Here is a 22,690-nt window from a genome sequence, read left to right on the forward strand (position 1 = left end):
AAGATCCCTTTACGTGGCTTCAGATATCTGCCTTTAAAGTTGTGTTGCACTTGCACCACGTTGCGTGCTGCATTCCCGACACAACTGGGATCATAAATATGACCCTAAATGTGACAACTCCACCGCAACCAATGCACAACCCACTGAGCAATGTTTGCATAAGATGTGTTTCTGCTAACGATCTATCCCTTGAGACAGAACACAGGGACCGTGTGTGGAAAATCAAAATCTCTTTCATTATTCAATAACACTCAAGGATCACTAGAAACGCAGGATGCATTTTAAAATGTCAATTTTACAATATTAATCTCATTCACAATTGTAACAACACATTATTTGTGACAATGCAAGATCAATTAAATTTACAAATAACACTGCAACATGGTTGTTGCATGTTTATGGCCCTAGCAGCACCCTTTACATCTTCTAGGCACTGTATTAGTTCTAAACATTAGAATACCTTTCTTAGTCATGGGTTTCAAAGGGGGGCGCCACGCACCCCTGTTACAGCACAACAGGGTCTGTTGTGCCGATTGAAATAGCAATCCCACTGTTCCTGTCACAAGGCAAAGGAAAATGGTGGCTGCCCAAGATCACACACAGCATCACACCAGCTGCTGAAGGCCAGAAGCCTCACAGGAGCCTTTGATGACATGCACGACCCCTCTCGATTGCTCATTTGAAGTCCCTCTAGCCTCTCATTTTCTAAGTCCAGTTTGAATACCATTGATTCAGGGCCTGTCAAAAACCTTAAAAGTAAACAGTAGACATGGAATGATAAACTGCCCTTGCTGCTACTGCGGAACGGCCGTGCAGTCCTCTTTTCTGACTGATGCACGCAGTCACTCTGGGGACGATTCACAGAACTAATCTGGGACAAAATCCTAAATTTACTATTTTGGTATTCACTGAAGGCATTTTGTAGTAGTAAAGTTAGGATTTTGTCTTAAGTTTGACTTAAGTTTGACTTAAGACAGACTTAAGACAGAATTACGACAAACTTAAGACAGACTTAAGACAGACTTAAGACAAACTTAGGACAAACTTAGGACAGATTTAAGGTAGACTTAAGACAAACTTAGGACAGACTTAAGACAAACTTAGGACAAACTTAGGACATAGTTAAAATAGACTTAAGACAAATTTAGGACAAACTTAGGTCAAACTTAGGACAGATTTAAGATAGACTTAAGACAAACTTAGGACAGACTTAAGACAAACTTAAGACAGATTTAAGACATACTTAGGACAGACTTAAGATAAACTTAGGACTAACTTAGGACAGATTTAAGATAGACTCAAGACAAACTTAGGACAAACTTAGGACAGATTTAAGATAGACTTAAGACAAACTTAGGACAGACTTAAGACAAATTTAGGACAAACTTAGGACAGATTTAAGATAGACTTAAGACACACTTAGGACAAATTTAGGATAAACTTAGGACAGACTTAAGACAGACTTAAGATAAACTTAAGACAGATTTAAGACAAACTTAGGACAGACTTAAGACAAACTTAGGACACACTTAGGACAAACTTAGGACAGATTTAAGATAGACTTAAGACAAACTTAAGGCAGATTTAAGACAAACTTAGGACAGATTTAAGATAGACTTAAGACAAACTTAGGACAAACTAAACTTAGGACAGATTTAAGATAGACTTAAGACAAACTTAGGACAGACTTAAGACAGACTTAAGACAAACTTAAGACAGATTTAAGACAAACTTAGGACAGACTTAAGACAAATTTAGGACAAACTTAGGACAGATTTAAGATAGACTTAAGACACACTTAGGACAAATTTAGGATAAACTTAGGACAGACTTAAGACAGACTTAAGATAAACTTAAGACAGATTTAAGACAAACTTAGGACAGACTTAAGACAAACTTAGGACACACTTAGGACAAACTTAGGACAGATTTAAGATAGACTTAAGACAAACTTAAGGCAGATTTAAGACAAACTTAGGACAGATTTAAGATAGACTTAAGACAAACTTAGGACAAACTAAACTTAGGACAGATTTAAGATAGACTTAAGACAAACTTAGGACAGACTTAAGACAGACTTAAGACAAACTTAAGACAGATTTAAGACAAACTTAGGACAGACTTAAGACAAACTTAGGACAAACTTAGGACAGATTGAAGATAGACTTAAGACAAACTTAGGACAGACTTAAGACAAACTTAAGACAGACTTAAGACAAACTTAAGACAGACTTAAGACAAACTTAGGACAGACTTAAGACAAATTTAGAACAGACTTAAGACAGACAAGACAAACTTAGGACAGATTTAAGACAGACTTAAGACAAACTTAAGACAAACTTAGGACAGACTTAAGACAGACTTAAGACAAACTTAAGACAAACTTAGGACAGACTTAAGACAGACTTAAGACAAAATCCTAACTTTACTACTACTAAATGCCTCTGTGAATATCAAAAGAAGTAAGTTTAAGATTTTGTCTCAGAATATTTCTGTGAATCTGGCCTCACGTCAGTAACTCATCACAATGATGCACTCACCCTGAGAGGCTGAACAAGGGCTGTAAGTGCATAACCTTGATTATCATTTGCAGAGAAGAACATTCTGGGAAGATGCATTTGGTGAAATCAGTTACTCCCTTGTTCCCTGTTTGAATAACATACGATTCCTGCTGTGAAAAGGCTTTGCTCTGGAAAAACACAATATTTTATACGTCCTCGGAACTATAAGTAGGTGCATTAAGAAATATTCATGATTATGTGCAATGAATATATGGGCAATGATAAATGAAAGTAAACTAGACAAACCATTCAATTTCTAAATATGACGGCTGGGTGTAAAAAGGAGAAGGAAACACATTAAGAAATTTACAAAGGTACAAGCTGCACCGTATGTGACATTCAAACATGCAGGAGCAGCTCCTTCTTTGCATGGTGATGCAATAGGTTAACATTTGAGTTCTCTCGGCTGGCGATATTGACATCAACTTTCCACAGAACTCAGAGGTCACTCAGGGTTCAAAGCCATGGAAAATGGTTTAACCCTTTGTGGCCCAGCGAAGGCTGCAATACCTTGTGAAGCGGTGGCATATGTTTTGAGTAAGACAGCTCCCCCTGTTGATGGTCTAGAGGAAGCCCATGGATATCCAGCGAAGAAGAGATGCATTGTGCTTGAGTCTGGCTAGAGCGGGGGCTGGTACTGCTGGTGCACCGGGTCTTGGTGGCATTAATGGCCCATGAACCCCTGCATCTCTCAGGATGGCCAACTGCTGTGCAATGGGACTGGCTTGGCCCAAGTGCTTCCTTCCGGTTGAGATGGGCAGTAGGCAGCGGCGACTAATGAATACCAAGCCAACAGATCATTGACCAGGATATTGGTCTTATTTGTGGACCTTTAAATTCATCCAATGAGAGAGTTCCCTGTTCACAAATGGCTGATAAGCATTTGGTTCCAAAATAAAAGGGTGTGGCTCCACAGCACTGCTTCTCTTATCAGTAGGAAGGCCTCCATTCGTATTGCTGTTCTAGCTGGCTTCATCTCTTTACTAGAAGAAAGGTGAGAACAGTTCAGCCAACAACCTAAAGTATTCTTGGAAATGCAACAAACAAACTTGAGAATAATGAAATGAAGAACACAAGGATGAATCCTAACATGCTCCTAAGACCAACCAATAAACTAGGTTCACTGCTTTTGAAAGCATAAGTTATGCTATTGCAGAGGGAGTTAGCAGGTCAGTGAAACAAGGCAAGGAAGGAATCTGAGGAGCTTCTGAAACACACATGAAGAGGGAGATGTTTGTAGGGAAAATATTTTCGCCTGTTTGCATCAATATTGCAACAAGCTTATTTAATGCATCAAAAATGTAAACTATCATGTCTATTTTGGGCCAAGGCAGACTTTAAAGAAATCTTCATGGTGGGGGATATACAGTAATATAGTAATATTTCCCTGTTTTTGCACAGCTACCATGTAGGCCTTGATGAGAATGCAATCATTGTTTAGAAGTGTATGAGAACTGCAGTGAGGCTGGAATGTGCAATCCATCGGTGGCACAGTTTACCTATATTGTATGTGGTCACTGTCATGGCAGTATTTATATTATAGCTGGAATATGGTCTGTTTACTAAGGGACCAGGAACCTTGGAACAAAACTGTTCATGTTTACAGTAGTGTCTCCTGGTCACAAACATACTGCATTAGAAACACAGACAGTCACATTGTAAGTACCACTTTGATCATTTAATTCAAGTCATTACAGTAATGTTTTAATTCCAATGTCAGCCTGAAGACTGTGTAGAATTGAGCTTTGGAATGTATAGTATTTTAAATCTATGGTGGGAGCAGGGGGTCAGCTGAAAAGTTGTATTCAAAGCCATCATTTTTCTCTGTATCAAGCTTGAAAATATTTTTTTAGCCAGAGCTTTTACTGGGCCCTCCAGCTTTGATGTTGACTAATGACATCACCCTCAAGTGATGGGAAGGTCAGGTTTAATCTGAAGTATAAGTCAGACCTGCATCTCGATGAAAATTAGAGGTGTCGTAATTCCACTCATTCTACTCCAAGTGAAGGAAAGTGTCCTTTTTGTATCATCTCCCCACACATTTTTCTCCAATACTGCTGTTCATGACTCTGAATGTGCATTAGAGGCTGCCGCCCAGTCCCCAGTGCACTCTCCCTGAAGTATGATGTATGCAAATTGGTAACCCCAATTGGCAAGGTCTTTACCCCCTTATACGTTCCTGGTAAGTGGTACCAGTGGAACGCAAGGCATGGGAGTTAAAGCGGTCACCAGGGCCTGCAGCACACACTGTGCCATCCAGACTGTCCCAAGTAAAAAAAAGTCCCAAGTTATGTATTATTGACTAGGAAGAACGAGGAAGTTGTTCGCTTATGGGGAGGAGCACGAGGAGCCCATTGTGGCATTCAAGCTCATCAGTGATATATTTGTTCACCTGCTGCCTGGCATGATCTGCTAAATTATATGGATGGATGTAGCCAGCTTGGAAATTTTCGATATATCCTTGGACGGTCTAACATCACGCCCGCCCATCTTTTATTTTAATATAAATTTTGGAACTCTATTCTAACTAATGCAAGCAATACAGGGTTGGATTGTTATTCAAAATATAATTTTTGGACGCTCAATTGACTTCCCAGTCCTCATGATGACCGTGTAATTCTACAGAGGTCGAAATGCCGTCGACGCATTGTGCCCATAAAATTAATGAAGGACACATTATTTTCTTCTATGTTGTTCCCTCCTTGTGACGTGTATTTTTTCGTTTGTCTGGTCTGTAATATACACTGGTTTTGTACCAGCACATTGTATTGAGTGCCATTGTCTCAATTGCTTTAGTGTTTATAAAATGTAATACATTTGTCATATTTTTTCAGAATTATTTTTGTATATTGGCATCCCTACACTTCCTCCTGTTTTTTCTTTCTTTGCTGCTCAGTCATTGATTTATTAACTGTTCTGTTGGTAATTTGTATTTTTTGTGAGTATTGTATTTTGATGTTAATTGCTTCTTTAACCTTTGTTAGGATTATGCACTCACTGCCCCTGGTTCAGGTGTTCTGGGCTCCCCCTGTGACTGGTAACCAAGTAAAGAAAAGGCAGGCCTGACATTACAGCCTGCAGGAGTAGTGCAAACTACATATATAAATGCAAGTTTCTATGTCACTATAGTAGCTTTTTTTGTAATAAGGGATACTTAAGTGTTCAGGGGACCATAGGATAAAAATGGGCTGTCACCCAGGCCCCCCAAGGCTGCCTGCTCCATTAAGGTCCCACTGAAAAGTGTCATTTTGGTATCAAACAACATGTTTCATCAAATCTTGACATGTTTCCCATTTCGGATTTGATGTGGCATGTACCCTTGCTAGCTAAGGAGTTGCCCACCTGGTTGCCCCTGTCTTTCCTGTGCACAGGCGGACAGTCTGCAGCTGCTGCCACCGAGACAGGAATCTGGCCCCCTACCAAGAGGTGGGAACACTCCAAGGAGTCAGTAACAAATGCCTGCCTGGGTGGGAGATGTCACCTCCTGCTTTGAGAGGATGGCTAGTGAATTTGCACATCAAGGCGGTCAGCTTTAAGGCTCTCACCGCCTCTGTAACCTGGCTGTTTCCCAAAGGAGGAAACAGCCAACAACGTGCCCTCAGACAAATTTGCTCCAGGGCCGGGGGTAAAATCAGGTAGTCAGTAGGCAGACACCCCCAGCAGGCTAGCCACACCCCTAGGGTTAGCTACATGGTCTCTACAGTTGAGGATGGGTGTTGTCATTTTTAAAAGTAGCAGAATAGTGGGTTTAGGGTAGAAAGGACACCACACACCCCTGAATGTAGTCACATCAGGAGCGTATTAGCCGCTGGGGCTAGTAGCCGATTGGCTACTTGTACCCACACCCCTAAAGCCTCTAAATCTAGGATTTAAGAGGCACCCCTGGCATCAGAACCTCAGATCTGCCTGAATTGCAACCAAGGACAATGAGGAGACCTGAGTGTGTGACTTCAGGACCTGCATAAAGCAAAGGTGTGATAATCTGCACCTGTGGAAACTACTCTGCATCTGCACAACTGTCACTCATCTTAGACCAGAGACTTGTTCAATCCTATCCACTAACAGTCATAGGAAGGTATACTTTCTTTAGGCAGCAGTAACTGTGCCACAATTTTAGAATTCTCCACATTATTCCACCTTTGTAAGTGTGATGCACTGTACTATAAACATGCAAAGTATGAAAGCTATTAAACCATAGTTTATGTACTGGACACGTTTACTTCCAGAACAAAACCTATGCTTGATGGAACGCATGCACCAATAACTGTTATGCAAGAGTCTGTGGTTTGCCTCTTGACAATTTCTTTTGGGGGCGGGAGTTTTATGTAGTGGAAACTCACCCCACAATTATCAGAGCGCTTTACACAAGCACCAGTTGGATTACAGACAGACATATTCATTCTTTTGTTAGACACAGGGAGATTAAGTGATTCACAAGATGTGGAGTATCCATGCCGATACACGAACCCGGTTCCCCATGTTTGATGTCGACTGCTCTAGCCGTTAGGCCACATCATCTCTAATCTCAAGTGCACCACTACTGGGGAAGAGAAACACTGCAGATCTCTCAGCAGATATGATGCTGTTTTTCTCTCACTGTTTGACATGATGCAGTGCAGCAACTTTGGCTGCTGTGTTGTGTTGCATCAAAACCAAGTAAATCTGCCCCTTAATCTTTTCCTTTCTGCAAAGAGCCTCGTTAGGATCACCCTCGCATCTGGCATAGATAAGCTACTGCTTCCAATTCCATGCAAGACTCCTGAAGTCTGAATGATCATACAATTCAATCCTTAGATATGTCCTTTAGGCTTACATCCCATCCACCACTATGTACCAGATGGTAGTGGTAATTTGGGGCCAGATGTATCAAAGGGTTTTACCCATTCTGTGTCTATGGGAACATGTGTTCATACATATGGCCTTTGGTCTCATATTTCTATAATAAAAGTAAACATTATCTAACGTGGCTGTATAAGTGCCTTCACCTTTGCATCACAGTGTCCGCTCACTATTTCAAGACCAACTGTGGCTGCTGCATCTGCTGAACAGCCCAGCAGCCCCCTCCTATCTACCTCTAGAAATGTCATAACCACCCCAGAGTTCTCAGCCTCTTCTGGGTAACTTGGCTCTGCCTCTCTTGGCTTAACCTATAGCTTGGTCAAGTAGGAAGCCCTACCCCACCTATCTGAAGGCAATCTTGGTGAACTCAATGATCTCTTGGATAGCTTCTACTGCATCTTTCCTTTTTGATAGACAACCACCCTAGTACTACCGGGTGGAGGTCGTATTAATGCACCAGATGACGGCACAGAGGATTGTGCATTTATGCAACTCACACTCCTTCTACAAAATGTCAAACGACACAATTAAGAGCAGCACCTAGAACCTCACGCATGACCACAGTCTGCAACTATAGATCATCCTACCGCCATACACTTTTCCAACAACACATTCAGTCTCAGCCATCATCAAGGTTGAGGGATGCAAGGCCTCACAGGTAGCACTAGAGGGCCAAACAGATCCAAGGAGGAGTTGCATGGTGGCTGTTCTTAGCTTTCTCCACATTAAAGGGGGGGTGAATTGTTCTGGAGATCTCACTGAACGACTCTGAAATGTGTATATTTGACTCCATCTGTTTATTGTGTCTACTTGGAAGTGTTTCTGTTTAAATAAAGAATCTTGTATTCCTACACTAAGTGAGGCAATACAAATGAGCCAAGTATGTTGTTATATTGTGATTTATTTTACTATGTTACAGCAACAACATTTGGATGTCCCAAAAAGGATGCACTTTGTAAAAAGCCGCGGTGGGGCACATGTGAGGATGACACCGACTGCCATGGATACGAGCGCTGCTGTGACTCGCACTGCGTTTTACCCTGTGAAGACCCTGTGACAGGTAGGAGCTGTGGTAATTCAAAAGAGGGTCACAGTATGAAGTAAGACTTAATCAGGCTTTTTACAAATTATTAGCTATAATACAGAGCATAAAACAAGGACTACTGGCCTGCTCTACAAGAACCAAACTGTATGAAAATGTAATATAACACACCTACATAAATAATTGTAGACTGTGATAATCATTCCACTTAAAGGACACAATTTAGTAGGCGATGCATTCAGAGTAACTCTAAGTAAATGTAAATGTAAATGTATAGGCATTTATATAGCGCACTACTTACCCGTAGGGTCCCAAGGCGCTTCGACCGCTGCAAAACCCTTCCTGGCTTCCCTGAGAGATGGTCCCTTAATGGGTATCTCCAGGGTGAGACCAGGCATCCCCGGCGGTCTGGTGGGGCCGTTGGTGAAGATGAGGCAGGCTAATGCCCAGAGTTGCCGAGTGTGATCGCTGATCAGAGTGGGCACCAAGGCGAGAGAATTATCGAGTCCACTGACCCTGGTCCAGAAACCTGCCGCGCCGAGAATCGAACCCTGGTCCCGGGCCGTCCTCTGCTCTTGGGTCTGCCGCCTCTAACCAGTGAGCCACACTACTTCACTAGTTAACTTTTCCTGTTTTCTTGTGCCTTATATTTTGTTAGAATGGAAACTGCTTGAGTGTATCCCCAAATGTTATAAACAAGGAGGCATATTTATTATGATTTTACATCGCCCTTGCCCCGTGCAAGGGGTGACACAAAACCTAGAATTATATTTTCCTTGTCTTTTTGGTCCTAGTGGTACTGCAGCCATTGATATTGGCTCTTCTGATCCAGGTTGTACTTGTTCAGGTCATCTGAAGCCTGGGTATTTTGTTCCTGGTCCACCTGGCCACAATTATTCCCTATCTTTCTTATCCAGGTTTCCTGGTACAACTGGCCAGTGCCCTCCAGCACATGATCTTTGTAGTGCTCTCCAATGGTTGTGATCCTCCTGTCCCTAGTCCTCCTGCTCCTAGCTAGGTCTGCAGCTAACTTTACAACGGACAGACTCTGTACTTCCTGGTCTTTCTGATCATCATTCCCATGTACTGCTGCAACTAGGCCTTTGTACCTTGGGACTCATGTTTCACCGACTCTGGGTATTGGACCGTTTCACCCCCCTCGCTAATTCTGATCCTCAGCTATCCTTGTCCTGCTGCCCGGGTTTATCTGTTCCTAGTCCTCCTGCTCTTGGCTGTTCTGGCCCATGTAGTCCTGGTCTTAGTTCCGGTACATCTTTGTTTGGTCCCAATGCATCAAGTTGTTATGTGCTGGCCCCATTGACCTTGGTTTCATTAGTCCTCCCAGTCTCCAGGTCCTCCTGCCCCCCATCCTGGTCTTACTAGTTCTCCAGGTCCCCTGGTGTTCCTGATCCAACTTGTTTATTTCAATCTGAGGAATGGGCTGCATTTGAAAAAAAGTGATCACTTTATTTAAAAGCAATCACAGAAATGAAGGCCTGCTGATTCCAGCAGGCCACCATCCCTGTGATTTCATTAATATTCATGAGGTAGGTCAATTTACAACCCACTAGGACTCGCTAAATGAAATTCTATTAGTTTCATATATTAGGAATAGTGATTACCTAATTGCGATACGCAGACAATGTCAGTTAGGTAATCGCTATTCCTAATATTGATACACCCAGCCCCTCCTTCACTGTTTATCCATCCTCAGGTCAAAGTGTACATCATCTCTCCTATTTAGGCTGCGTCTGGCTAAACAGCAGTGATATGTACTATTTTGAAAATTGCCTGGTAAATAACTGATATTATGTCCTATTTGGCAGCGGCATGATAAATAGCCACTTACTTCTAATATATGACATAAATTAATAGAATACTTTTCTGGATTAGTCTTTAGTTTTAAAGCATGTTATTACAAAAAACGCCCAGCTGATCCTCTCTCTCACTAATGAACCCACAGTCACCAACTTCCACAATGGGATGAAGGCCGTCGCCACCTGGATGAAGGACAGCTGCCTCCAGCTCAACTCAGAGAAGACCTCATCCTATGCTCCACTCCCTTTGCCTGGGATGACTCCTGGTGGCCCACAGCTCTTGCCCCCACACCCACACACCATGCACAAAACCTCTGCATCATCCTAGACTCCTCGCCCACCATGAACCGCCTGATCCATGCTGTCTCATCATCTTGATTCCATACACTATGCCTGCTCCAAAAGATCTTCAAGTGGATCTCTGCCGAGTCCAGAAAGATGATCACCCACGCACTCCTCAGCAGCAGACTCGACTACGACAACGCCCTCTACCCCAACATCACCCAGAAACTCCTCAAGCAACTGCAGAACATTCAGAACGCACAGCCAGACGTGTCCTCAATATACCCTGCAGCAGCCACATCACTGGTCACCTGAATGAACTCCACTGGCTCACAATCAACAAAAGAATCACCATCAAGCTCCTCACACATGCCTACAAAGCCCTACATGACGTGGGACCTGTGTACCTCCACAACCGCCTTGTATTCCACGCACCAACCAGAGATCTTCGCTCTGCCCAACTGGTCCTGGCCACTGTCCCACGTATCCGCAAGACCACTGCTGTAGAAATATCTTCCCCTACCTCACAGCAAAGACTGGGAACACCCTGCCTCTCCACCTCAGGCAATCACCCTCACTGCCTCAATTCAGGAAGACCTCAAACCTGGCTCTTCGACTGTACCACAGTGCCTTCAATTGATCAGCTCCCCCCCCCCCCACCAGCGCCTTGAGACCCTTACAGGTGAGTAGTCGAGCTTTACAAGTCACTAAATTGATTGATTGATAGGGGCTGAGGGGCAACGTTCCCTGACCTTTTGCCCCTCAAGAAAAGTGTCGATCTGGCTGAACTAAGGTCAGCCTGACAGACATGCTTCATTCTCAGGTCAGCAAAACACACAAGATGATGGAAGGAATGTTGCACAATGGCAAAACATTCACCCCCAGTCACAGATCTGGGTTAATCCATTGTTATTTTGCTCACCAAGCCACCCCAGTTCAGACATGGCCATAGGCAAATCAGTCTTGACCCTGTGCCTGATGGGAGCAGTCCAGCCAGAACTGCCAAGCCATGTCTTTCCTGGCCCAGAATTGAGCATCCTAGGACCGGTTTCTGGCTATCAGCCGTCTTCAGCCAGGATAGCTTGACTCCAGTGCCTTAGTGAGCACGGGACCCACGTCTGGGCATACCCTTCCCACATAGGGTTAACAGCAAAACACACAAGATGATGGACGGAATGTTGCACAATGGCATTGAGAATGACATTCTCAGGTCAGGCAGCTAGGATTAAACATGCACTAAATGTGCAGGGTCCTGGCTGCCTGAGCTGAACTTTGCTGGGCTGAGGATGTCAAGGCTCCTGTAGGCGTGACCTGCTCAGCTCAGTAACGGTTCCTGGAGCCCTCCTTCTTGGTGACGCGGGGTAGAGTCACTCATTGCCTCGAACCTGGGAGCTTCCAGTTTAAGCCCTGAAGCGCACAGTGCTGAGTGCCAATCCATGACACTTAGTCACAGTTGTGGTGGGGTCAGCAATATCACTGACCCCATCCCACTCTGTGATGAGTTTGGGACTGCTGTCTTCCACCTTAGGTAAACCAATGAGCAAAGGCCGCAGTACAAAGATTATTGTTTGGTGGGTGCGTGTGAGCATGTATGTTTGAATATTTGGTAATGAGTGTTGTGAATGGACGTGTGTATGTGCGCGGGTGTGTGGATGCATGGGTGTGAGTTTGTATGTGTGCGTGTTGTCCCGTCCCTCCCTCCTAAAATTACCACCCTCCATTGGTCTGTTATCACAGCAGCAGCATGAGTGACTGTTCCAAGAATCTGGAATTTGTTAGTTATTGAAACTATGATATTACTACATGTAAGATCAAAGCGAGAGACCAAATAATATTTGAACTAAATTTGGAAATGTCTTTTCTGGAAATTACAGACGTTTGAAGTGATGTTCTTGTGCTTCAAATCCAGAGGGAGATTTAAAGATTGTGCTCATGTAAAGCACTGCAATACCTTCTCGTCAAGTGTGAGCTATATAAATCTACAAAATATTAATAATAATAAAAATAAGGGTTAGTGAATAATTTTCCAAAAGTAACTTCTGTTTCTCCTACTCTTTGCGCCTGAACTGATTTTTGCACAACAAACTAAAAATATTTAATGGCAATTTGTAAAATATGTTTCTATGCTGTGGTTGCTTAAGTCTTCATTACTTTCCTCTTAAATCTCTCACCCATTCTAAAAAAATGTTCTCTGCTTTTTAATCTGCAGAGAAGAAGGGATCGTGCCCACTGCCTCCCACCTACCCGACGTGTGCTGACTTCCACAGCCCACCCATGAATGCGTGCTTCACAGACCAGCAGTGCCCGGGAGAGGAGAAGTGCTGTGAATATGGCTGCCAGCTGCAGTGCAAGGAGCCCTTGCAAGGTACTGAGCAGTACCAGCTATGGAACCCGCGCGAGCACGCGCTGTCGCCGGGGTGATCCTGAGCCGAGCCCCAGGGCCGGCTTTGGAACTGGTGGCGCCCTGTGCGACGATGTTTGTTGGCAGCCACCTCACCATGGATTCCCTCACTACCACCATTTGACAATGCCCCCCCAGTCTCCATAGCCACTGTCTCTTATATTCATTTATACCAGTTTAAGGTGGCAGAAAACCTTACAACTCACACATTGCACAAATGATTATACAAGAATAAATTAGTGCATAGGAAATGTTATATAAGACAGAGGTCTACAAGGTGTAGGATTCACATGTCATCCATTTTGGTTTTGAGGAAAGTTTAAAAGCCCTTAATCTGGAAAAGGGCAAACTCAGAATGTAACATGTAACACCGTTGTTAGGGGTATTCTTTAATAATAAGAAGTTATTTCTACTCAAATGAATACTTTTTGCAATATTATGATAAGACTGGACAAAAAACATGTAGCTATAATATATTCCTTGCAGTTTGCATGCAGCTCGTTGAAGACAGTTACTAGCTCACTGCTCTATATTAGGATTTTAACTTTTAAACTGCTAGTAACAAAATGAGATGTCTGACAAAAGTGATAACCCATTGACCTAATTATAGTGTATGCACTGTGTGATCTGAATGGGGCAGGTTCTTTGCAGCAGGCATATTAACCCTCTGCCCTATGATGAGTCAAAACTTCCTCTTCCAGACAAAGCTCTGGTGTCTCTCCAGGAAGAACCTAAATCACTGGAGTTATCGTGACATTTTTATTGATGCTTGAAAACTGCTGGGACAAGGAACGTGGCATCTGCTGCTTGGTGGCCCACCCCATGTCAGCGCCCGGTGCGGCGGCACCGATTGCACCGCCCTAGAGTCGGCCCTGCAGAGCCCCAAAGAGAAAAGTGCAGGTTATCACCGGAAATACCCCGTACTCAACATTTGACATTAACGGGGAAGGGCCTGAAATGAGGCATAACATGCAGACTTTATCCGCATGTCCCTGTATTTACCTGTCCTTTTCTGTTGTTCATTTTTTATAAGTTATCGACTGTCAACATTTCTTGGGGGCGGGATCCGGGGGTGCAATCTCCATCCAGGCACGGTAAACATCGCACAACTTCCACACAGACTGGTGTTCACGCAGGGGTCATAATGTCGAGACGGCCTCGCACATGAGACATTAGAGGTGCCAGAGCGTGAAAAGATTACACCGAGTGTCGATTGGACGCCATTGCTTGACATCTAAACACCTGACGATGCATTTAGCCGTTAGTTGATACAGGGGGGAACACTAAAACGTTGGTAATTGCCCCTTAACATAGGAATAATTTTGTGTTTGTCTTGAAAGGTTTATAAACTATACTGAGTTGTTGGCGCCTAAAATCAGAAACGCAACACATTTCTTTTTTCGGGGGGGGCTTATACAAATTTTAGGGGGGCTAATTCTTTCAGCAGTCGTCAGTGCGAAGATGCAGGGGCTCTAAGAAGGGGTGAAAGAACCACAAAGCCTCGTTAACAAGTAAATGGTCTTTTAAAGACCTGTGAAGTACTCGGGTAGGGTTCTGTGTGTGCCCGAGAAGCTGCCTCTGCCCGGCTAACGCATACAAGGGGGTGGGGCTGAAGCCCTTTGAGCCCAATGGGCGTTACGCACCTACCTAAAACGTGTGTAGTTACCGAACACTCCAGCAATTACAGAGGTTCAATGGAGTCTCGGTCACTGTCCCTACAGTGATCATGATCCTGTCCAGTGTCTTCTTTACTGTCCACTCTACAGTTCTAACTCCACCACTACTACGTGGCCTCTATGAATGATAAACTGGGGTGCCCTGTCGGTGACCTTGGGTCAGAGTGCATCTTTGTGTTGGCTGGAGTGAGTCTTCCACAGTGTCACTCTGGTCTATTTCCCTCGACCTTATAGGAAGGTGGATTATTTGCCATGTGGTGGGCCTAGTAAGATGGTGTAAAGAGTGGGTTACTTCTAGTGAAGGTCATTACTTACAGTATGTTCACTGCATCCTTCATCGTGATAGAGAGATGCTGTGTGTGGGGACAGCGTCCAGGTGTTGACATGTATCCCTGTTGTGTCATGGGCTAATGTGCTGTGAAGTGTTCCATTTCCTATCTTTAGTGTGTGCCTTTCTCGTGCTGTGGCCACAGGTGGATTTCCTTTTTTGTTTGTTGTCATGGTGGGAGAAGTCCACAGTAAGGGGCATATTTACAAGCTCCTATAGCCACCACAACGCCATTTTCAGTGGCGTTGTGGTGGCGATAGGGGCTTCAACCTATTACGAAGCAGCGTTAAGCCATTTAACATGGCTTAACACTGCCTTGTAAATACGGCTCCCTTTCCCGCTCTACTTCATGTGAAAGGCGAGGGCAATGATTTATTTCTTCTCAATGTTGCTGTTTCCTTGTGTGCTCCCTTGTGCAACACACATGGAAACAGCAACTTGCACATTAACAATTAAAAAAAAAAGACATTGAGTTTTGCAAATTCTATGTTTGCTGCCTTAAGCAACACACATACAAGTTATAAAACATCATTTTATTATTGTTTATGTGTCTGTGTTGGGGAGAAGGTTGTTTATGTGCAGGAAGGCTTCTCTTCCTGCACATAAACAACCTTCCCCTCAACACAGACACTCTTGCCCTAAGCTGCAAGGGTGCCTGCGTTGGCGCTTGGCTGCTAAGTTTAGTGCCAGAGCAGGGAGAACCACAGGGCTGAACCATATTGTTGTAAATAAGGGGCAGTCTTGTCTTGTCTTGTCAGTACAGCGTTAAGCCAGGAAGGCTGACGCCGCTTCGTTGGTAATATGCCTCAATGTTTGACGTTCCACTTTTGAATGAAGTGCATCATTTAATATAGATTGTTTTATATGCATTTTCTTCAGCCTGCCTTATCTACGAAGTTGGGGGGAGCTGCTTTATAAGATTTAGGGGAATATGTACAAGCCGCTACTGCCATCACAACGTCACTTTCAGTGACGTTGTCGTGGCGATAAGGGCCTCACCTTTTTTACAATGCAGCCGTAAGCCACTTAACGCGGCTTAACGCTGCCTTGTAAATAACACCCCATTTCAAACTATGCTTAACATTAAAGCGGTGGGCAGTGGAGTGCGTGTTCCCCCGCAACACCCATTGATTCTGACTCTGCCCCCTATTTACAAGGGAGGTGTAAATAGGAGGCAGCGCCAAAATTAAGACCAGGGAAAGCCTGGTCTTAACTCTGTGAAACGAGGAGAAATGCTTTATTTCTCCTCGTTTTTGCTTTGTCCATGTGTGCCTCCTTGTGTGGCACACATGGTAAAACGCAACAAGGCTTGGATTGTTTATGTACAAGAAGGTCCCCTTTCCTGCGCATAAACAATCTTTAAAAAAAAAGTCATTTTGTGACTTTCATGTGTGCTGCATTAGGCAGCACACATAGAAGTGACAAAATGGAATTTAAAGATTGTTTATGTACAGGAAGGGGGACCTTCCTGTACAGAAACAACCTTTACCCTTCACGCAGACACCCTTGCTCTATGGTGCAAGGCTGCCTGCGCTGGAGCTAGGCTGCTAAGTGTAACATCAGCGCAGGGGGGAACGCAAGGCTGCACCATATCCTTGTAAATATGGTGCAGCCTTGAGTTTCTGAAGTGTCAGAGTGAGGCGTTAAGCCAACGCGCCTAACGCCTCACTCCGCCACTTCCTTGTACATATGCCTCTTAATTTTTGCACCTGAGTCCTGTTACCAAGGAGAGCTGAGACATCTTTTTACACATCTGCCTGATCATCTACTATATTAACACAGGTAACCAAGGCTTTTATGCCCAAGGAATGAGTTGAGGTGAAGATAACTTCGGCAGACAGAACACAATATCTTCATCCTTCATTTGGCTGAAGGTCACCTGAGTTGTTGGCTCTATTCCAGTTTGGGAGCTTACAAATTCAACCATGGTTGGTTGGTAACATCTCATGTTCTGGTTTGTGAGTCTCTACCAGGGGTTCAAGAGTAGGAGTGTAGAATCTAACAGCTCCCCAGTACTGATGGTGTGGTTTATCCCAAAAGGGCTAACGAGCTTCATTGGCCAATGGGGGAAGGGTCCTCCCGCTGCATGGATTCTGTACAGTGCATGCATTCTGATATCCGTAGTGCAAATGCTGCAGTACGGATTGGTGTCAGTACAACGCGAAATATTACATCGCATTCCGTTACAACGGAATTTTTACAACGCAGGATCCATTACATCGGATGCCATTACAACGCATGGCATTACATAGCAGATGGTATTACAACGCATGGCATTACATCGTAAGTATAGGTAAGTATACCTTTTTTAAAAAATGTTATTAAGTTAATTTAATTAATTTAATTAAATTAAATTAAATAAAATACATTTTAAAATAGCCATTAATTTAATTTAATAAAATAATATCTATTTAATAAATGTAATTTTAATAAAAAATGGGAATAATTAAATTTAATTAAAGTAATAAAATTAACTTAAAGTACATATTTTTATAATTGATAATAAATTAAATTAATTGAAATAATTTATTTAATTTAATTAATTTATTTTAAAAATGTAATTAATGAAATAAAATTAATTTAATTTATTAAATATATTTTAATTAATTTAAAAATGGTAAATATAATTTAATTAACCCAAAACACAAACCCCTGTACCCCAAAACCCAAACCTTGCCCTAAAACCTAAAAACACCCCTGTACCCCAAAACCCAAACCCTGCCCTAAAACCTAAAAACACCCCTGTACCCCAAAACCCAAACCCTGCCCTAAAACCTAAAAACACCCCTGTACCCCAAAACCCAAACCTTGCCCTAAAACCTAAAAACACCCCTGTACCCCAAAACCCAAACCTTGCCCTAAAACCTAAAAACAACCCTGTACCCCAAAACCCAAACCTTGCCCTAAAACCTAAAAACACCCCTGTACCCCAAAACCCAAACCTTGCCCTAAAACCTAAAAACACCCCTGTACCCCAAAACCCAAACCCTGCCCTAAAACCTAAAAACACCCCTGTACCCCAAAACCCAAACCCTGCCCTAAATCCTAAAAACACCCCTGTACCCCAAAACCCAAACCCTGCCCTAAAACCTAAAAACACCCCTGTACCCCAAAACCCAAACCCTGCCCTAAAACCTAAAAACACCCCTGTACCCCAAAACCCAAACCCTGCCCTAAAACCTAAAAACACCCCTGTACCCCAAAACCCAAACCCTGCCCTAAAACCTAAAAACACCCCTGTACCCCAAAACCCAAACCCTGCCCTAAAACCTAAAAACACCTCTGTACCCCAAAACCCAAACCCTGCCCTAAAACCTAAAAATACCCAAACACCCCAAAACATATACATCAGTACCCCAAAACATATACTCCTATACTCATACTTATTTTAAAAATTACTTAAATTAATATATTTAATTTATAATATTTAAAAACGAAATAAATATTTTTATTTATAATTAATAATAATTAAATCAATTATATAATATTAAATAAAATAAAAAAAATTATATACTTACCAATACTTACGATGTAATGGTATGCGTTGTAATAGCATCTGCTATGTAATGCCATGCGTTGTAATGGCATCCGATGTAATGGATCCTGCGTTGTAATAGCTGCGTTGTAACAGCATTACGTTGTAATAGTTGCGTTGTAAGAGTAACATACCTGCCCTACAAATAAATGTTAAAGTGTTAAAAGTAGGGACATCTTGGGAGCTGCAGCACTTTAACATAGTACCACTAGTGTAGCCAAAAAGAAGAGATTAATTGGGTCTTGAATAGGAAACAGCAAACCGGTGAACAAAGGTGAATTGGTGAAATAACTCTTGCATAGCATAAGACAAGATTTGAAGAGAATGATACAGGTTTACCATGGATTTCAAATTAAATTTGGCTAATTGTTGCAATTTTAATAAGAAAAAATGGTGGAATCAAATGTTTCTATAACTGCATATCTATTTTTTAATACTTTATTATTAACTGAAAAAAGCAGCAATATCAGAATCTAATTCCATTCTGATGAATTCCGTTTCAGATAAACCTGGATTCTGTCCAGCCTTCAACGGGTCCAGCTGTCTGTTTTCTCCTCCTGCTCCTGCAGAATGCAGCAGTGACAAACAGTGCCCAGGGACACAGCGGTGCTGTTGCCATGGAAATTGCAGTATGGCGTGCACAGAGACTGGTGAGGATACTTTGCACTTCAATGTGAGACTGGCTCAGGGCAAAAGTTACAGTGTTATGACAATTTTTAGAAATTGGGCAGATTTACAAGAAACTGACGCATCTGTATAGATTCTTCAGTTTCCCTGCACCTGAGTGAAAAACCCTTGCGCCACCATAGATGCCCCGTATTTACAATATAGCACACTACGACGTAAGGATTGATCCGAATTTCGGACGCATCTGTTGGTGGAAAAGTCACGCATTGCTGGAGTTATGCAATGCGTGTTGTGGCCTATTTCCAATACACTGCCTCACTCCTTACGCCTGCTTCAAGCAGGCGTAAGGTTTTGACGCAGTGGCGTCCTAAAAGTCACACCGTGAAATCTTGTAGATTTCACTGCATCACTTATACGAGGCTTTCCTGCGTGGGAGTGCCTACTCTGCATACATTATACCTGACGCAGGTATAATGTCACCTAGGACTGTACAACGTGATGCATAAAATTGCCGAATTTTTTACCCCGCCATTGCATCACAAAAGTGACGCAACAGCAGTGTAAAAGTGACGCAAGGGGCTTGAATCTGCCCCTGGGAGTCTGGTTGGCAGTGTATACACCCTGTCCGAGCAGGAACCATAGTTCTAGTCAGGGTAAGTTGGATACACAGAAAAAATCAACTTGTGTTCATCCAGTGGACACTTAGCACAGAGTCCGCAGTCTTAACTTAGGAGGCAATGTGTAAAGTATTTGTGCACACGGTAACACAGTGAAAACTCCACAAACATGATCAACTTGAAAACACCACAAAGATACACAATAACATTATAAAATAGCTGTGGCTTGGGGAATGCAAGATTAAGTAAAACCATGTGAAATAAGACAGGAACTTAATCACTAAATAAATTGCTGTAACATTTTTATCATTCATTATTAGTGAATCAATTCATGTATTTGGCATCAGGGTTAACTTAGGGGCATGAAGACAGGGCCAATTTGAAACTCATACTCTTGCACACTGACTGCTTAAATGGCAGACACACAAGCATGTTGGGAACCTGGCACAGAATGTGGGGCTTTTCCACTGACAAGAGGATAATGTGCAGGTACAGTGATAGAGGGGCACAGATGATGTGACCAGGGCTGTGACCTGAGCACACTGTCATGAGGGCACTAGCAATAGTGGCACAGGAGCATTAGGGCGAATATGACTGTCTTGGGATAATTACATGAGGCGCTGGACAGGAGGACACTGTAATGTGGAAAAGTCCTATAGGTGTGGAAATGGTCGTCCACAGTACACAAGTATACATGAGCTCAGAGCACGTACACCTATATCTTATGCATGGTGCAGCGTTCTATCCTGTAATGCTGCATTTTGTTCCCAAGCCTTGCAGCCATTCCTGCAAGGAAGGGGTTGGGTGTGTTGTCAGCTCTTGCCAGGGATTCCCTGGTCTGCTCAACCGTGGGGACAATGGAGTCTGTTCTGTAAATGAGAGGCCTTGGTTTCTTTTAGCTGGAATTCCGAGATGTGCTGAAACGTAGGGATGAGGTTGAGGGCAGCGCTACCATTGGCGTAATACATCATAATGGTGAAAGGCAAGACACTAAGCTCATGCCTTGCGTCTTCCAAGTTTTCAGCTTGAGCATGGTTCAAATGTTAGTGACCTGGTAGCAAATCTGGCCTAAAAAAAGCCCCAAAATACACAACTAGATACACATCTAGTGTAAGAAACAATCCTTATTGTTTAATAGATTTATTATGCTCTCCAATTCTAAAGAAATTTTAAGATTGCACTCAGCCATTTCACCACCCTAGTCTCCTCGCTTCAAAAGCGGGTGAAGAGTTAGGCCCACATGCATCAATATCGGCTTTTGCGATTTCTAAATTGTGAAAAATAGCGATTCGCAATTTAGAGATCGCAAAATCCTATGCATGATTATTCTTTCATTTTTTATGCAATTCGGTAAAAATCGCTATTTTTACCGAATCGCATAAAAAATGTGAATTTCTAATTGCGAATTCGCAATTCCCATTCATTCCTATGGGCCAAAATGCCCATAGGAATGAATGGGAATTGCGAATTCGCAATTTGAAATCGCAATTCATCAATCCATTTCAAGGGTGGAGAGGGGGGTCTAAATGACCCCCCCCCCCGCACCCATGACATGAACTTTTCAGTAGAAGTTACATACACACATGTCCTAAGGTGTCTGTAACTTAACAGTTTAAAAAATGCATTTTTGTGCATTTTTAAACAATTTCGCAAATTACCACGAGGTTGAACTTCGTGGTAATTTGCACTTCCAATTTGAAAAATCGCACATTTTTTGGAAATGATGCATAGCATTTAAGAAATTGCAAAATTGCGATTTCTTATATGCTATCGCAATTTTAGAAATTGCAAAAAAGTTGCGATTTCTAGAATAGCATGATGCATCCCAAACAGCACTTTTGGAATCGCAAACGGCCGATTTTAAGGAATCGCACCGTTTGCGACTCCAAAAATGCTTGATGCATGTGGGCCTTAGAAGCCACTAGCATCAACATGCTTGCTCAATGGTGGTCCATATTCCCACTATTATTTCATGTACCTCTTCATCTACGATTGATATTTAGTGTTTTAGGATCACTCAAGAAGCTCTCAGGCTGTGACTCACACTGGATCTTAGTAGGGCCATCATAGTACATACATATTTGAAATGCTGGTAATGAACAAATAATGAGAGCCATGAGGACCTCTTATCTAACTTGTTGGAAACCATCATACATCAGAGAACTGTCCACTGTAAGCACATATGTTTCACTATGCACACATTTTTTACTTTTAACTCAGATATTTGGATCAACTTCACGAGGGAAAAGGAACCCTGGCTGGCCTGCTCATCTTTTGGATCAATTTCACATGGAAATATATGCTACAGCTTAATTTCTAATGGGGCCAGCGACGTGCAGCCAGGGCCTGGGGTGTCACAGTTGGGGAGGTTAGCACAGTGAGGGGTCTAAGCACAATATATATAACACCAGAGATTAGTATTCTAACACTTACCATTACTGAGAACTAGATACCAAATCAGACTTGCTTGCATCCACTCCCACGTATGCCTAAAGGGTGGGACCTTTTGGGTGTGATTGACAGATTTCGGAAATCACGCAGGGATGAAGTTTCTGATGCCCGAAACCGTGACACTGATCACATCACAGGCCTACAGATTTCATACCACCACAGACCACAATGGCAATGAAGGGCTTTACAACCGAAAGACCTGTGACCTGCGTCACATTATAGAAAGTTGATTTAATGCCTGGCTTCTGTCTCCTGCTTCAGAACGAGGCGGAGCAGGCAGACTGAAACATACAGCCCCAACTTAAATACATTGATTTGTTTAGCGATATTTTGATCTATTTAATATATTTGTATGTAATCGTGTAGCAATTTAAGAGGGGCCCAGCGGGTGTGCATTTACTGGCCCTCAGCAACTCCAATAAAGTATTGCTTTCACAAAATGCTGTCATCATTCTATTCTTGAGTTATGTGTGATTCTGTAATACTTCAAATAGAGGGCCCCACCAAGTTAGTT

At 42.8% G+C, this 22,690-nt stretch overlaps 1 protein-coding gene across 4 annotated transcripts in view; it reads left to right on the forward strand.

Annotated features, from left to right (window-relative positions):
* The window catches only part of LOC147709692 (uncharacterized), a 156,887-nt gene that overhangs the window by 62,003 nt on the left and 72,194 nt on the right, over window positions 1-22,690 (forward strand). For 3 of the 4 annotated variants that reach the window (XM_086928204.1, XM_086928205.1, XM_086928206.1), the window contains exons 4-6: window positions 8,320-8,460; window positions 12,751-12,906; window positions 18,985-19,131. In XM_086928204.1, the coding sequence (XP_086784330.1) occupies window positions 8,320-8,460; window positions 12,751-12,906; window positions 18,985-19,131 (444 nt within the window). The remainder of the gene's footprint in view (window positions 1-8,319; window positions 8,461-12,750; window positions 12,907-18,984; window positions 19,132-22,690) is intronic. The other variant, XM_086928207.1, reaches the window with a different exon arrangement.

Source organism: Lissotriton vulgaris, chromosome 6, assembly GCF_964263255.1.
Source record: "Lissotriton vulgaris chromosome 6, aLisVul1.2, whole genome shotgun sequence".
Taxonomy (NCBI): domain Eukaryota; kingdom Metazoa; phylum Chordata; class Amphibia; order Caudata; family Salamandridae; genus Lissotriton; species Lissotriton vulgaris.